Consider the following 19014-nt stretch of genomic DNA (forward strand, 5'->3'; position numbering starts at 1 on the left):
ACATTGCTCTGTCCAAATTGGCTATCATGTTTAACTATATTTCTACAATGGCAGTGTTTCATTTGCTGTAAGCCATCCTGAGAATGTGAAAATTAAAGGCAAATACATTTTCTCTCACTAACATTTATAGAAAACCTGAAATAAAGGAAATAATTATTCATAATCCTGCTTAATTCCCTCGCTCATTTGTTAAGTGTAAGACTTCAAACTTTAAAAACACTGAGATCCAATGTTCCCTTTCCATGTAAGCTCTTTTCTGTTTTTTTTCCAGGCCATTATTTGTTTACCTTGCTCAGTTACAGTTGCAGGGGTATGTGTAAGTGCTGGTGAGCATGCTGATAAAATACTCAACATTAGAAGAAGCAGAACTGAACCCAGTTCAGTTCCCACCCCATGTTTACACACAAATGTTTGAATATTTGCAATTTAAACTGAGTTGCTTTTTATGAATTCTTCAATCATTGAATGCATGACAATGGTGCCCTTTTACACATCATTTCAGTCTTGCTCTGAACAACTGCTTCCATTTAACTGGAATTGCCTTTTGAATTTTATGTCTCGTGTTTCTGTTTTTAAAACCAGGTTGCCATACATCAATTTGAATCGGATTTCAATTCACTTCATTTCTCCCTCACCCTCTGTCCGGGTAGCCACCCATCAGACATCCATCTAGTTCCAGAAGCAATGTCATTTATATGTCATTTACAAAGCCCAATATGTTTTCAAGCACAGCTTTATCATAGTGTAGAATACATCTGCAAGAGACCGATAACTACCTTTTTGTCATTTCATAATACAACTATTCCATTACTAAAACTTGGATTTGACAAAAATAAAAAATGTCATTATGAGTTACAGGCACGAAGAGCAAGGCAGAATTGGAAGGAGGAGGGATGCAGTTGGAGGATGATATAGGGTCACTTATACTCCAGTAAATCAAGACAGAGGGATATAGATGAAGACTTTACTATAAAATGAACACTGAGATTTTCCATCATTTCCATGCTAGCTAACAATTTCACTGGTTTGTTCCCATTTCGAAAACTGTTCAAATATATAAACTACAACTATTTCTTGAAGATATTTGGAAATATTTATTATTTTTCAGGAAAACTATCTTTTCCCATCAGGTGAGATCATTGTGGTCATTGCCCAGTGCAAGATACAGAGTGGGATTTTCCAGCCCTTCCTGCCAGTGGGATCTTCCAGTCCCGCCAAGGATGACCCCCCCCCCACCCCCACCACGGTGGGTTCTCCAGCAGCAGGACAGTGAGCCACACAAAATGCTGTAGACATTGGCGGAAGGTAGTGGCAAGCCGCCTCTGTTGCCAGAAACATTCAACGGGTGGGGGAGTGGGGGAATCCTGCCCAGTGTTTTACAAGATTCCTAGCAACAACATACGGAGTAACCATAGAAACACAAACTCTAATATATCTAAAATGGGTTAAACACGCAGTGTCAAATAGTGTGCTTTACAAAAAGCAAACAACATCTGGGTGTTGGTTGAGGGCCAAGTAATATGCTTGGAGTGCAGAATACTTTGCAAGTCTCTTGAGTTTTGCTTTTCGTTCCTACCAATATCCAAACACCACACTGTACTATCAGAAATATAAAAAGTAACCATTTGTAAAGATTTGCCAAAACAATTTAACACTAAAATTTGGTGGAACTCACTTTTCCACAAATCACATTCCACTCTTTTCCATGTCCCACAGAACTTTCAGTATTTTTACACTACAAATTGATTAGATTTGTTCAATCCTCTCACCACATGGGAAATAAACCTTAAAATAGGGGTATCAAAGATTGGTAGTGGAAATGGAGAGGCAGCAGCAGATGGACCTGGTTTCATTACCACATTGAGTCATTTTTATTTTTTGTCTCAGTTTCCCAGTATTCCTTGTTATTTCAGTACTGCATTCTCTCTCTCTCTCTTCAGGTACCATGCCCTAAGAGGGAATTAACGACCATGGACTTCCATGTGTTGGTCCATAGTTATGCTTGGCAAGCTACTGCAGTGCTTTGCTATTACCTTCTGCAGGTTCTGGCTGAACAGAGGACTCTCTCAACCCTGCCACCTGCCATAGGGATATTGCAAGGATTTGCAGGTTGATAATCAATCTGTTTGGGTCACGTTATGACCATCGAGTCCTGGAGTGGAACTCGAACTCACAGCTTCTGGCTCAGAATCGCCACAAGACCACCAGTTCTGCATTATAAACGGCGTTATTTCTTCCAGAAACACTGTTTTGATATCATCTCCTCACATTTATAAATTGTCGGATTTTTGTAATAAACTGCAGATTATCCTTCTGTTTTAAAGTGAATTTGCAAATCCCTCAAGATGTAATTATTTTTTCCTGCGTTATTTGCAGTACAGATAATGAGTTGCTTATTATTGCCTGTTTTTCTTTAAAGAGCTCCTGTAGTGCTTTGCAAACAGCTGTTGAATCTCAGAAATTCACAGGCTGTTAGCCCATGGAATTTTAAGCATTTATAGGCTTACAAACTGATCAAATTTGTTCAATCCCATATAGGAAATAAACCTTAAAATAGGGGTATCAAAGACCAGTGGTGGAAATGGAAAGGCAGCAGCATTGTAAGTAACTTGCACCTTATGGTTTTGTTGGCCAGAAGTTTTTTGATACGCGAACATTTCAAAATTTGATTATTTTTCTCATGTTGCCTTACCTTGAAACAGCATTGTCTGGCTAAAATCACTCCGCAGATCATTCTGACACACAGCCTGAACGCGAAACAGGTAGAGTTTATCCAGGGAGACGTGATTGATAATTGCTTCCTATGTCGGGGATACAAAGAGACAAATTACTTATTGCATATTCAATTAATACATTGTAGGAGCAATTAAAATGAAACAATCTTAAAAATACTAAATCGCCGAGGCAATAAAATGTAACCATTTGCTAACTTTAAGTGATCTCACGCTTACTCTAACTACACTAGCTGGAGTTCAAACAAGACAATCCTGTTCAATACTAACCAAAATAGTTGAAAGAATCAACAAACACCCATCCATTCAAAAAAAATGTCCTTGTCCGGTGAGATTGAACTAGTCCAAATTCAGAAAGTTAGAAATATACTTAAAGATCCAATGCAAGTATGGTATAGTGCAAAGCCATTATCCTCCAGGCATTAGGATTGGATTTAGATATATGAACAGATAAATCAATGTCTTCTGTGTATTAGTCTGATAAAGCTGCAGTAAAATAAATAAATGCAACAAGAAGAATTAGTGTAATTTATTCCGCAGCTAATAAAGTCCAATTTTTAGCCAAAACATATCGGTCTTTTGCATTATTCCATTAGTAGAAATTCTGTCTTAATGCGGTAATGAAACCATAATTGTTGCATGTAGCTGTCTCTGTTTAAAAGCTGGTTATAGCTTGCTAGCAAATTCAAATTATGCAAGAACATTCGCTTTTATTTAACATGCTGAACCTGAATGGCTTTCGGTGAAGTCCCAGCCAAAGTCCACGTCGTTTTGATGGATACCCCATACTGGAAAATATTTTTTTCTTGTTCTTATTATCCCACAGTTTCTCTGCAATGTACAAATGGGAGCATAACATCTCCTTAACACACCAGTCCTCCTCTCAGCTGTTAGCAGCTGAGAGAAAGAGATATACTAAACCATAGAACCAGAGAAAAGTTATTGTAGAGAAAGTGCCCATTCAGCCTATTGTGAGTGCGCTGGCCAAAAAATAGAAAAAAACTAGGTGCTCATTTTAATGCCATTTTCAGGTCCTTGTCTGTAGCCTTGCAGGTTATATTCGGATGCAGATCCAGGTACCTTTTAAGTGCATATTTTGAGCATGTTAGCCTCAACCACTAATTTGGGCAGTGAACTCCAGATGTCCACCGCCCTCTGGGTGAAAAGAATTTTCCTCACGTACCCTTTAATCTTTCTACCAATCACCTTAAATCTATGTTCCCTGGTAAATGACCTCTAGCTGGGGAAAATAGGCCCGTCCAGTCTACCCGATCTCGGCCGCTCATAATTTTGCACATCTCAAATAAGTCACCCTTCAGCCTCCTCTGTTCTTAGGGAAACAATCCCAGCCTATCTAATGTTTCCTCATAGTTCCAATTTTCATCAAGATGTGATAGAGTCAAAACTATGTCAGCATAAAATCTAGAATTGATTTTCCATTTTAATAACATCAGGTATAAAATATTTCACAAATATACGGTAATAATGTTGAAGCAGGTTCCCAAATTCAATCTTGCTCTTGAACATCTAAAGTATTTAAAATATTGCACAAGTCCCAATGTTAATGAGCAATACTGAACTGAATTGTCTAGTGCCAAGTTTACTGAGCAAGCCAACAGCCTTGGATCCTGCCAGAGCATTTGGGTGATAGCTGTCACTCGATAATCACTCCCTTCACAACTGCGCTTTAAAGAAACTGAACATAAAAGGCAGAAGAATTTGTGGGATATTGGAAACTCATTAAATTTTCTAAATAGTTGTTGGAAACTTGACCAGCAAGTTGTTTCCAGAATCACAGAATTGTTACAGCACAGAAAGAGGCCAGTCAGCCCTTCATGTCTGCATCGGTTCTCCAAACGAGCATTATGACTTAATGCCACTCCTCCACTCTTTTTCCCATACCCTTGCACACAGTTTCTATTTAAATAATCATCTAATGCTTTTGAATGCCTTGATTGAACCTGCCTCCGCCACACTCCCAGACAGTACATTCCAGGCCTCAACCACTCGATGTGTGAAAACGTTTTTCTTACATCACAGGAGGCTAAGCCTCTGTCAATGGGGTTTGAGGTTTGCTCCCACACTACTCCACATTTTGTACAACTTGGCACAGAGTGATAGAGTTGCTCCAGCACCAGAGGTCATTCATCCCATCAGGTCAGTGCTCGCTTTCTGCAAGAGCAAGTCACCTGGTCTCCTCACCCAGCTTATCCCCATAGCCTTGCAATTGTTTTCTCTACTGATAATTATCAAACTCTCTTCTAAAGGTTCTAATTGAATCTACCTTCACCACATTCTCAAGATTGCATAAAACATTTTTCCCCATGCCGCCTTTGCCAATCATCTTAAATCAATGTCCTCTGGTTCTCCGTTCTTTTACTCTTGCAACTCGGCCAATGTTGTCTACCTGATACGCTACAGGAAAGGATGTCCCGAGGCATGGTACATTGGGGAGACCATGCAGACGCTATGACAACAGATGAGTGAACACCGCTCGATAATCACCAGGCAAGAGTGTTCTCTTCCTGTTGGGGAACACTTCAGCGGTCACGGGCATTCAGCCTCTGATCTTCAGGTAAGCGTTCTCCAAGGCGGCCTTCACGACACACGACAACGCAGAGTCGCTGAGCAGAGACTGATAGCCAAATTCCGCACTCATGAGGATGGCCTCAACCGGGACCTTGGGTTCATGTCACACTAGCTGTAACCCCCACGGCTTGCAAAATCTCGCTAACTGTCCTGTCTGGAGACAATGCACATCTCTTTAACCTGTGCTTAACCCTCTCTCCACTTACATTGTCTGTATCTTAAAGACTTGATTACCTGTAAAGACTCACATTCCAACCATTATTTTGGAAATTGAGTTTGTGTCTTTATATGCCCTGTTTGTGAACAGAACTCCCACTCACCTGACGAAGGAGCAGCGAGCGCTCTGAAAGCTAGTGGCTTTTGCTACCAAATAAACCTGTTGGACTTTAACCTGGTGTTGTGAGACTTCTTACTGTGTCTCCATTCTTTTGCAACGGAACAGTTTCTCCCTAATCTGTCCAAACCCCTCATGATCTGGAACACCTGTATCAAATCTCCTTTTAATCTTCTCTTCTCCAAGGAGAACAGCCTCAGCTTTATAATTGCGTATATTTGTGAAATATTTTACACCTGATGTTATTAATCTGAAATGCCAACTCTGGATTCAATGCTGACATTGTTTTGGCTGTATCACATCTTTAAGCATACACTCTCTGCTGCTAACAGCTGTAAAGGGGACCTACCGTCAGCTGGTGTGCCAAGCAGATGCCATGCTCCCATTTGTATGCTGCACATAAGCTATTTGATACTGAGAATAAGAAAAAGATTTTTCCAGTATGGAGTAACCTTCAAAACAACATGGACTTTGCCTTGGACTTCACCAAAAACTATTCAGGTTCAGTAGGTTGAATAAAACCCAATGCTCTTTCATACTTTTAATTCAATAGCGAGCCATTACCTGCCTTTAAACAGAGACAGCTGCATGCACCAAATATGGTTTCATTACCACATTGAGTCAGAATTTCTACTTATGGAATGATGCCAGAGATCTGTACGTTTTAGCTAAAAATTAGACAATTCCACATAACAGAAGTTCCTCATCTCTGGAACCATTCTTGTGAAAATGTTCCGTAACCTCTCTAATGCCTTCATATCTTTCTTAAAATGTGGTGTCCAAAGTGGACACAATACTCTAGTTGAGGCCAAGCCAGTGTTTTATACAGGTTTCTCATAATGTCCTTGTTTTAGTACTCTTTGCCCTTACTTATTAAAACCTAGGATACTGTATGGTTTTATTGACTACTTTCTCACTTTCCTGCTACTTTCAATGATTTGTATTCATATACCCCCCTGGTCTCTCTGCTCTTGCACTGCCTTTAGAATTGTGTCCTTCACCATATATTACGCTCCTTGTTCTTACAACCAAATGAATCACTTGATTAGTGTCGGCATTGAATTTCATCTGGCACATGTTCATCCATTCTACAAACCTGTCTTAAGTCCTCTTGAGGTTTAATCACTATTTTCCTCACAGTTTGCAATGCTTTTAAATGTTACGTCATCCACGATGTTTTAAATTGTGCCCTGCACACTCAAGTGCAGATCACTAATATAGATGAAGAAATGTAGGTGGCCTCACACCAACCCCTGGGGAACCCCACGATATTTCCCTCCAGTCTGAAAAACAACTGTTCATCAATGTTCTCTGTCACTCGGCCAATTTCAAACGCATGTTGTTGCTGTCCATTTTATTCCATGGGCTCGGGTATTGCTGGCAAGTTTGTTATGTAAAACTCTTCTTTGGAAATCCAAGTACATCACATCTCAACCGTATTACCCTCACTACCCTCGTGGGTGGCACGGTAGCACAGTGGTTAGCACTGCTGCTTCACAGCTCCAGGGACTTGGGTCTGAATCCCGGCTCGGGTCGCTGTCTGTGTAGAGTTTGCACATTCTCCCTGTGTCTGCATGGGTTGCCTCCGGGTGCTCCGGTTTCCTCCCACAGTCCTAAGATGTGCAGGCTAGGTTGATTGGCCATTCTAAATTGCCCCTTAGTGTCCCGGGATGCATAGGTTAGAGGGGTTAGTGGGTAAATATGTAGGGATATGTAGATAGGGCCTGGGTGGGATTGTGGTTGGTGCAGACTCGATGGGCCGAATGGCCTCTTTCTGCACTGTAGGATTCTATGATACCTTCTCAGTTCCCTCACCAAAAAACTCATGCATGTTAGATAAGCACAATTTGCCCTTAACTAAACCATGCAGTCTTTCCTTAATTAACACACATTTGTCAAGTGACTGTTAATGTCCTCTCGAATTTGTGTTTCTAAAAGTGTTTCTTTCTACCATTGATGTTATACTAATTGTAGTTGCTGGGTTTGAACAAGCCTGTAACATTTTGCAACTCCCCAGTCCTTTGACAGCACTTACGTATCTAAGGAGGATTGAAAGATTATGGCCAGTGCCTCTGCAATTTTAATGCTTGCTTTCCTCAATATCCTTGGATACCTAACAAACCTGCAACATCCCAGAAGAGAAAACCTTTCTTTCATTTTTCTTTGTTAAATTACTTGCATTGGAACAACAACATTTTATTTAGTCCACAGAAGTCTGAAAGTTTTACCCCAAGTAAAATAGAATGTACAATAAGAATGCAAGAATTGCAATGTTTTTCACATGGGTCCATAATAGAACATTCAGGATTAACGGTTACTCCACGCAAATCAATTCATCAAATTTCTCCCAGGGTAAATAATCAAAAGTTAACAGGATAGTGTTCCTTCTGCCACCATCTTCTCGTATGATATATTTTTCCAGCTCTCAATTTAATTTAGATAAGTATCTGCTCAAGAATTGCCAGTTATGACAATGGGGAATGGCAATACATCATAGTCTTGACTACATTTTGATTGATTCCCGCAAGATTTCTTAAAATGCATCATCTATTAATGCAACTCAGATAACAATATTTTTTGAAGAAATTGAAAACAGAAATGGAAATGAACGCAAGAAACCTTCAATTATAATGAATAGATGAAATCTGATTCTGTTACACAGTATGACAGCCCACAGGATAGTGCCTGAGAATGAAGCTTTGTAGTCCTGAAGTTTTTAAAAAAATATGTACTATCTACAAATTAAAAATGTAAATTCATTTAGGAATTCAACTAAAATACTACTAACACTAATAAATTATCACATTCAAGCACAATATATGAATCTGCAGGAAGGACAGACTGTTTCTTGCAGAATTTATTATTTTTAGTGGGGAAAATTTTGCTTCTTGACGTTAGAATGCTCCAATGTAGCTTAGTTACATTAAAATGTAACAGATTACAACACACAGGTATCTGTATCTGTCTAATTTTCTGGAAGTTCCGTAACTTCTGCTATCTAGCTGCAAGCAGCTTTATCGTTGTAAACTTCAACTGCTCTCAATTCTCCCAGACTTTCTTATTTGATGTAATCTTTATTCCCAACCGCTCCATATCTGAAAGATCGTTTGATTACGGCATCCATCAACCTCTCAAGCATGACGTTTTCCATTGACAGCAATGGGAATTTGAGTCATAGGCCGTCATAGCCTCCCTTTCTCTATTTCTTTCATGTAAGATACCATCTTTGATGCCGTATCGTAGGTGAAAATGAGCTTTTGTTTTTGTTTGTTTGTTTGATAGTCATTTTGTTTTTCCTGTCTAACTTCTCAGGGGGAGTTAAATAAAGATTTTTAAAAATGATGATCCTGTAGGTTTTGAGCAATTCCTACTTCTTTACTGATTTTAGAAAAAAATTTATTACATGCTTTCATTCTCATTTCATTTGCCTTCTTTCAACGTCGAAACAGTCTTTGCCTACATGCAAAAAAGAACTGGATAGCATTCAAGCTTGGGCTGAAAAGTGGCAACTTATTCGTGCCACACAAGTGCTAGGCGATGACCATCTCCAACAAGAGCAATTCTAACCAACTCCCTTTGACAGTCAACGGTATTACCATCACTGAATCGCCTACCACCAGCATCTAAGGGGTGACCACTCAACCAACACTGAACTGGACCAGCCATATAAATATTGTGGCTACAAAAGCAGGTCAGAGGCTGGAATTCTGAAATGAGTAACTCACCTCATAACTTTCAAAGCCTGTCCACCATCTACAAGACACAAGTCAAGAGTGTGGTGGAATACTTTCCACTTGCCTGGATGACTGCAACTCCAACAACACTCAAAGGAATCTCAACACCATCCAGCACAAAGCAGCACATTTATTTGGACCTCATCAACCAGTTTAAACACTCACTCCATCATAGGTATAGAGTGGTAGCAACCTGTACCATCCAGAAGGTGCACTGCAACCAGTAACCAAGGATTCTTTTACCTTCCAAACCAACGACCTTTACCATCTTAGGTCAGCAAATGCATGTGAACACCACCAACTGTAAGTTCCCCTCAAAGTCACACACCATCCTGACTTGGAACTATGGGGGCGATTCTCCCAAAAGTGCTGAATTGGTGGGAAAACTGTTCCAGATCACGACTGTTTTCTCAGTTCAACTTCACACTCGAATCTCCCCACTCTGTGCAGTGCAGAGGTCCCAAGCGTGAATCTCATTAAAAACCCAGGGGGGCGGGGCCTATTCACACCAGAATCTGACAGTTCTGGAACTCTGACAAATCGGGGCCACTACGCATGTGCAGTCTCCCCGTTTGCTGGCCAGCTCGGCACCCCTGTAGTGTTGCCCCTCCAGCCCTCCCCATAGCCCGATCGCGGTTCCACAGCAACTCCTGGGCCAGCCCTGATCCCCCCCGTCCCAGAGCGCCCCGATGTCCAGCCCACTCCCCCCGCCGCCCCCCCACCACAGCAATGGCGATTCACCCCCACCCCCCCCTCAAGCCAGCACCAATCACTGCCCTCCCTCCATCCCAGATCAATTGCCATGCAGAGTGGCAGATGGGCAGTGCCAAGGTGCCCACTGGGCATGGGCACTTTGCCCCTTGGGCAGTGCCAGGGTGCCCATGCCCAGGGGCACCACCCTCCCACCACCCAACCCCTGGGGGGCCCCCAATTGCCCCCCCTTCATTCTAGCAGGGTCTCCCATTAGTTCCCCAAACATGGAAAGCAACTCTAAACCCCGCCGGAATGAAGTACTCCTGGCAAGGTGGGAGGAGATTCAATCAGGACCGCCAAGTTCCCGATAATGACAATAAATACCAATAAATACATTTTTAAAAAAGATTCAAATGACTTATCTATCTTCCTGCCAGTTTCCAGTGTGGTCTGGACTCCGACTGTTCTCCAACTTTGGGAGATGTGCATGCGTTCCCAGCGGAACAAGGCTGATGACGCGCATCTCTCACCTGACCTGCCAGAAAAGTTGAGGTTCGCGATAGCAGAATTGCCCCCTATATTTCCGCCATTCTTTCACCGTCAATGAGTCAAAATCGTGGCACCCTCTCCCTATCACACTATGGCCGGAATTCTCCGGCCATTCACACCCTGCCGCCACTGCCAGCGGAGAATTTGATGTTCTGCAGTGGGACCAGAGAATCCCACTGGCATGAACGGCCGGAGAATCCCACCACATGGCTTAACCAGCACCTTCTTAAGGGCAATTAGATTTGGGCAATAAATGCTGGCCCAACTAACACACTCACATCCAACGTATGAATTAAAAATAAAAGCCCATGTGACAACTATAGCTCCACAAAACAATCTTAATATCCAAGAGATAAATAACTTACCTCTCCACTCAAGGACCACTTGCCTTGGAGTTATGTCAGACAATACAGTGCAGGTTTACTGGATACCTGCTTATATGTCTTCATGCTTAAATTCTCAGCTTTCAACATGTTTATATTCTATGTATCTATCAATTCTATTTCAATTGTCATAATCTGTGGATGATTTCCCCAGACCACATCAGATTGTTCCTTCTTCGGCTCCACTTTCCAAATCCCTAACCAGCAAAAGAATGGCAGGATGCGTATGTCTTAAATGCCAGCCAAGTATAGCTTTAGTCAAAAGAGCCTTCAAACAAGTTCGACATGGGGATTTTTCTGCCTGTTTCCCTGGGTATGTGCCGAACAAAATGCAAGCTATTGATTGGCAGGCCCCCATTTTTTGCATTGATTTAAAATGTTTATGTATATTCATTAGTGTCACTGATAGGCTTACATTAACACTGCAGTGAAGTTACTGTAAAAATCCTCTGTAGGAAAATGCTGCAGAGAATGTTTTATTTGAAGATATAAAACCAAATATTGCCTCAGTATGATAGAAGTTAATCACAGGTCTAACGAACAGACTGTCTGCTGGACCTCACTGGAGGGGTTTTATCACCCTTCAGATGAAGGATTGTATAATATCTTCTAAATGGTGCCTTATTAATGCTCTCAGAGACACCACTTTCACAATAACTTCATTGCAGTGTTAATGTAAGCCTACTTGCGACTAATAAATAAACTTTAGTTTAAGTTCAGCCTGTATTTCTTCCTGTAAGGAATTCAAGAAGAGTCGCAGTATCCAAAATGTGGAATTTTCACATTTATGAATTCAACCATTGAGGTGTCCTCCTTTTTTTCGTAGGCTTCCACCTCTCAGGAATGGAATCCAAACTTGGCAATTGGGTCAAAGCATTGAGCCTTCAGTTTGGTACATTAATTAGATTCATTTAATTGGCCAATGATCAAATATTCAGTAAATTACAAGCAAAATACTGTGGATCCTGGGGATCAGAAATAAAAACAAAGTGCTGCAAAACCTCAGCAGATCTGGCATCACCTTGGGAGATAGAGACACAAGGGGAGATTTTCCGACCTCGCTATGCCTAGAGTGGATTCCAGAAAATAGTAAGCAGACCTGAAAATCCGTTTTGCGCCTGGCACCAAACAATTTGTAATTGCCCTGGTCCTTTTCTAATGGCACAAATCCGATCAGCATATTTAAAGTAGCATTTAGAAATGCAAAGCCCGCTCGATGCAGGATTCTCCTCGCTTCCGACCTTCAAGTGCGGTGCGAGACAGGCAAGAATCACTTCTGGTCTCCACTAGCAGAGATCAGGCATGATGGTAATGCTGGAAGGCTCAGAGACCACTGAAGCTCCCGGGTAGTCAAGAACATGGCTGAGCAGTGCCCATTGGGCAGTGCCCACCAGGCACCCTGGCAGTGTCCACAGGGTACCCTAGCAGTGCCAGTTTGGCAATGTCAATGTGCCAGGGGCAATCCGAAGGGGTGGTACCTGAGTGAGGGCAGGGCCCGAGTGGGGACTACGATGGGGGGCTGTGTAGGGGAAATTGTGCAGGGGGGTTCATGCAGAGTGGAGCATGCAGGGACATGTCAGGGGTCATGAAGGGTATCCATTGGGAGTAAAGTGGAGTATCTCGTGCCGGTGACCCATGTTGGGGTGGGGGTGGGGAAACATGCCGCTGATGAGGGAGGGGTTCTGGATGTCCGTGGAGGGAAGACATCTCCCAATGCACTAGGAGATTAGGACGCCCTTCCAAAAAGGCACCCGAGCACTTTGCAGCCAGGCACCCGAGCACTGTTTCAGCCCCAACCCTCCAGAAACATGCACACAATTCATTGCTCTCCCAAAAAATAACTGAGTGTGGGACGATTGCAGTCTGGAGTGTGCCTGCCAGACCGGTATTCTCAATGTTATGACACTTAGGGCAGAATTTGACCACTGTTCACGCCGGTGGGATTTTCTTGTCCCATTGCAGTGAATGGGGATTTGGCTGGACACCAAATTCTCTGTCCTCGCTGCAGCAGGAGCGGGGCATGAATAGCTGGTAAGATTGTGCCCTTAACTTTTCTTTGGGAAAGTTCTGCCCAGAGTTAATATTTCGAGTCCAAAATGATTTGGTTCTGAAGACGTCATATTGGACTTCGAAACCTTGACCAAATATCCAATCTGGGTCACAACGGATCTTTTGCATAATCAGTTCCTCAGAATACATAGAAAGAAACATAGAAACCCTACAGTGCAGAAGGAGGCCATTCGGCCCATCGAGTCTGCACCGACCACAATCCCACCCAGGCCCTACCCCCACATGTTTACCCGCTAATCCCTCTAACCTACGCATCCCAGGACTCTAAGGGGCAATTTTTAACCTGGCCAATCAACCTAACCCGCACATCTTTGGACTGTGGGAGGAAACCGGAGCACCCGGAGGAAACCCACGCAGACACGAGGAGAATGTGCAAACTCCACACAGACAGTGACCCGAGCCGGGAATCGAACCCAGGACCCTGGAGCTGTGAAGCAGCAGTGCTAACCACTGTGCTACCGTGCCGCCCATACTCTGATGCACGGGCTGCTAAAGAACATACATTTACCTAGCCATTTTCATGAACTCAGGATATCTGAAATTGCTTCGCACTAATTTAATACTATTTGAATTGTACTCACCGTAATCGTGGAGGAAATGCACATTTGAAATGTATTTTTCCAGTGCATACCTTAAGTTTGTTTCAATGGCAACTTGCTTCCTCTAACTCCTGGTCTTCTGATGAACTGCCTGCTCTAATCGACAAGCAGTGGCAGCCCGCATCATGGCTGCCATCTGCCTTTGTCACTGGCATCAGGCAGGCAGCTCCCACCATCTGGAAGCACTCAACACTTCTAATTGGCTGCCAAGCTTACCTCCTGACCAATTAGGCCATTTAAATTTTAAAACAGCATCACAATATCAACCCACTTCAGGCTCGGAGTTGGAACCCAGAATTGATCAATGTCAGGTTCCCGATCCTGCATTGAAAATTCAGCCGAGTCTCTGAAGTGGGACCTTAGCCCACAACTTATTAAATTCAGAGGTTCCTTTTGCCAGCAACAAACACTTTTAGCGTACTGAAAAGGGTGCTCTTTCCTGCGCCTCATTCCAATAGGTACAGATACAATTACTTGAGGGGCGACCTGATAGAGGTTTACAAGATTATGTGTGGCATGGAGAGAGTGGATAGTCAGATGCTCTTTCCTAGGATAGAAAAGTCAAATGCCAGGTTTAAGGTGTGTGGGGAAAAGTTTAGAGGAGATATGCGAGGCAAACCTTTTTACACAGAGGGTGGTGAATGTCTGGAATGCATTGCCCGCGTAGGTGGTAGGTGCAGGTACGATAGTGGCATTTAAGGGGCATCTCGACAAATACACGAATATGGTGGGAATGGAAGGATATGGACACTAAGTGCATACAGTTTTAGTTTAGGCAGGTATCATGATTGGCGCAGGCTTGGAGGCTGCAGGATCTGTTCCTGCAGAGACCAAGATCAGTGCCATTCAGCATTGTGATTTAAAATTCTTGCCAAAAGGGGCCACAAATTATTGTGGAACTGGTAATTTTGCTATCAATGAGGTTACTAACAGTACTGTGAAGAATAAATACAACTAAGCAGACATTAAGGATCATAGTCATATGATAAGTGCTGAGTCCCAGTTTTCTTTCAGCATTTCCTCAAGGTAATTCAATATCTCAACTGAGCAAGTATGCCTTCCATTTTTCTTCTTCCTACGTGTAACGTCTTGCACTTACCTGTAACACCTTGCATTTATCTTTATTATCCCTCTAGGCCACTTGGAATCATTGAGAGTGATGAAGGGTAGATTAACCTATGTTTCTGCCTCCTTCAGGCAAGTAACCATTCAGAATTTCTCACTTCTTCAATTGACATCAAGAACTAACTAAGGGAGAAGTCTGAGGACAGAACCCACATCCTACAGCTTTGTTGTAATAAATCAATTCATTGGTGTGCTATGCTACAGAACCACTGAAATAAGAATTTAAGTTGTTCAAATAAAAAGGGATTGTTCACAGGCCAATAACCCCAAGCATAAATTGTTCCTTCCTCTTTTGCCTCATGACACAAATACTTCTACAACACCAAATAATAAAATTTGTTCCATTGTGCAACTTATTTTGCATTTAACTTTATACAAGCAATTTTATGAATTATTCTACACAGTAAGCTGATTTTTAAATTCTTCAATGTACTTTTGTCAAACATTAGTGCTCATTCCATAAAAATTTTGGGCGGCGTAATCCCCTCCCCTCCAGCGTAGCGTGTTTTGTGGCAGTGGAAGCAGCCCATGATTGGCCAGAGGTGGGATCTTCCGGTCAAGCTAATGTCAATGGCTTGCACCCTCCACCGCTGGGGAGCCCGCGGCAGGGGGTCACCATTGTCAGGACCAGAAGATTTCAAAGCCAGGAAGGGCTGGAAAACTTTGGACTTTATTCAAATATAAAGTGTTAGCTTTGATTTAACCAACGTCTTCACTCGGGACAAGTCTACATAGTAAACCAAAACTGGGATTATGGGACTGTGAATGGAAGATTGTTAATGGTTGTAAAAGTTGTCAGAAGGTAGATGATGATGGCAAGTATTCTGGCGCAATGGCAAGTCTATTCATGATTGCGAACTTGACTACTAGCTGATATAGCCAACCACCAGTTATAGCAATTCCATAACACAATTATTCAAGCACCCTTGAGAGTCTGTGCTCGCAGTTAATTAGTCGAAGTAAATTTAATTGCTAATTTTCTAATTATTTCATTATTCCCACAGAAAATGGGATGGAAATGTATTATTGTGTAATTAGATATACTCTACTTTATCTCTTCTTACTGATTATGTTTTGAGCCAAAAGAAATTGATATTTTTGCAGCAAAAATATCTGACTTTGAACTAAGAGACTTTATACTGCATGATACTATAAATAAAGAGTTATTACTTTGCAACAATGACTACACTTTGTTTTATTTAACAGTGGCTATGACAATATTTAATTGACTGCAAAGCAATTTGGAACATCCTGAGGTTGGGAAACGCAATGTAAATGCCAGTCTTCTTAACCTACTGGTAAAAAAAAATCAAATTATTTGTGCAGGACATTTTGGATTGGACTGGCCCAACTATACCAAGTGGTAATACAGATTTCACCTATATTCATGCTTTAACACGCTAGGAAAAATATCAAGCAGACTAATAGCACTTCTGCATTACTGGAGTGTGCTCAACCACAAATGCAGGGTGAAGCAAGTCTGGAATTTAAAGGACAGGCAGAAAATTTGATCAGGCAAGGATCTAGTGAGAAGGGAGATAGCAAGTTGCAAAGCACAAGGATACACAATGTACTTTGAGGAAGGTTGATGGAATTATTACAGTTCTTGGAACAGAATTTTCTGCAGCAGGACATCTAACAACATCTGATCGTAATTCGAGTTTTCGTTGCACTCTTCAGCTCAAAAATATTTTGCCCGCAAAGTTGTTGAAAGTGCAAGCTGATAAAGACACAGCAAAGAAAACAGCATCAAAGGACTGGACAAAACAGGGCAACCCACAAAATATCTTTTTAACCAATGAGATTGAAAGATTGAGAAATAACTAGCAGAAGGGCTGAGAAGGTGGATCAATTAAAAGCTGTGAATTCAAGGTCAAATCAGATACAGAAAAATAAATAAAGATAGGGAGACACATACTGGATTGAGAGAGGGGGGGAAAGCAAAAAAATGTTTAATTTAAAATTTGACATCCCTTAAAATTCAAATCCTGAAAGATTGCGACTCCACACTGTTAGTTTTCAGTGCTGAAGAGGTTGGTAGTAATCAGCACTGATTATTAGCCCTGAATATCTGCAGTGAGTTTAGTCTGTATCCATCACGCAAATACAGCCACCTCATGACCATTGGTGAGGCAGACAACAAAATGCTGTTTTTTGCAAAGCTAATGATGGAGCAGTTCAACTCAGAGTGACTTTTAGATATTGGCATTTAACTGTACATCTGTTCCTTAGCTGAATTTGCTGTACAATTTACATATGAATAACCACTCGTGCCATTAACTTCACTGCTATTTTGACAGCAAATTTGGCCCAATGTCATATATGCCATCTGCATTTTTCAAGCAACTGGTAGAGACTTGCCTTGCTTGTGTGACACTACTTGAATAGACTCACTGGATGAGAAACTGGCTCATTAGCAGCCGTTGTTTGGGTGCTATGACTGTCTTCAGAGCTCCAAAATTTAATCAACAGCATGCACACACACTTGTGGGACAAATCTCGCTGGGTGCCAAATTGGTAACAGCATTAGCACTCACACAATGAATGTCCACTGGAAGTATGCAAAGTAGCCAGATCATGACATCAATCAGCTTGCAATGCTGATTTGACAGCAATGGTGGCATTTTGGAGCTCAATATCCCAGCTGACGGCCTCTTAACTTTGATCAGCTGAACACATGTTCACCAGTGCTATTTAAAAGGTTAAAGAGTTGATTAATTATTTACAGGATAGTTGCTGGTTGATTTCATCTTGCTGCAGCTATGATTCTATACATGTTTGAAGCTTTCCATATATGTTTCAAATTGCAGAAGTGTCCAGGAAGTTGAGTGGCAGGTGCTGACAGGCCTTTTTCCTGACGTGGGTATATTAGCGACTATAGCATGACTTGGAGAATGAACATGAGAGAAAGACAAGCTGCTGTAAGGGGAAAAAGTAGGGGAGGAGGGAAGTGAGAAGGGCCGTCAGTGGGAAATCTTATGTACATGGGTCTTCAGGGAGCAATTCTTCTATCTGAATCACAGCAAAGAACAATGCATGAGATATCTATTCTTCAGTAAGGATACCCTCTCTGAAATCCACCACCTGCTATAGCCACTACTGCAACCTCTGTGCAGGGCAAGTACCACATTAGCAGTAGCTGCAAAGGTGGCTATCATGATGAGCTTTTATACATCTGGCTGGAGCTGGAGATATTTACTACATTATGCATTTTACCAATGTTGTGTAAGAGAGGGCACTGAGGCTCTCTCTTCAATGCAAGCTAACAAGATTTCATTTTCTCAAGCCAGAGTGAGAACATGGCTTCACTTGGATTGCAGGCTTCCACATGGTGCAGGATTCCATTGACTGCATACGCATTGTTTTCTGGATATCACAAGTCAACTCTATCCTATACCAGAACTGAAAGGGATTCCACTCCCTCAACATGTCGTTGGTGTATGAGCAAAAACAGTGAATCATACAAGTCAATGCCTGGTATTCTAGCAGCATGATGTGGAGATGCCGGCATTGGACTGGGGTAAACACAGTAAGAAGTCTAACAACACCAGGTTAAATAAACCTGTTGGACTTTAACCTGGTGTTGTTAGACTTCTTACTGTATTCGAGCAGCAGCCATGCCTTCAATCTATAGCAAGGTCTATGTCCTCACTACGTGGTTCATGACTCTGATACACAGTTCTCACATGTGTGCAGTTCGCACACATTGAAAGCCAGGCTGTCCCACAAAATGTGATACAGCAGACCGACAATGTCCAGATGTGAACTGTCTCACTTCAACATGGAGAGCAGCGGTGTGTATAGCTGGTTGACAGACATCAATAAGGGCATCGACAAAGTGGAAGGAACCAAAGAACAAATGCTATCTTCCTGAGCAAAAACAGCAGGTTTGTACTCCAAGAAGCCACTGCCATCCAACCACGACAGCACCTCAGCAATCCTCGTCATCTGTTGGGAAGACAGATCATTGGACATGAAGTGACACCCTGCATGGTCCCTTCAAATAGTGTAATCCACAACCATAATGGTGGCAGTCTGATCTTTCAATGCAGTACTCAGACACTGGATGGCTGTTGCTTGTGCTACAATGGAAGCTGCAACAATGGCCAGCAGAAGTTGCATCAGGGTTGAGTCTGCAGGTGTGTGAACACATTGGCCAATAATTCCATGCTGGAATGGATGGGAAAAATCCCATGTCAGGTTGAT

At 42.1% G+C, this 19014-nt stretch overlaps 1 protein-coding gene across 1 annotated transcript in view; it reads right to left on the reverse strand.

Moving 5' to 3' along the window:
- The window catches only part of LOC144491556 (receptor-type tyrosine-protein phosphatase gamma-like), a 711057-nt gene that overhangs the window by 138994 nt on the left and 553049 nt on the right, over positions 1-19014 (reverse strand). The window contains exon 10 of the mRNA XM_078209530.1: positions 2693-2801. Within this exon, the coding sequence (XP_078065656.1) occupies positions 2693-2801 (109 nt within the window). The remainder of the gene's footprint in view (positions 1-2692; positions 2802-19014) is intronic.

Source organism: Mustelus asterias, chromosome 3 (genome assembly GCF_964213995.1).
Source record: "Mustelus asterias chromosome 3, sMusAst1.hap1.1, whole genome shotgun sequence".
Classification (NCBI taxonomy): domain Eukaryota; kingdom Metazoa; phylum Chordata; class Chondrichthyes; order Carcharhiniformes; family Triakidae; genus Mustelus; species Mustelus asterias.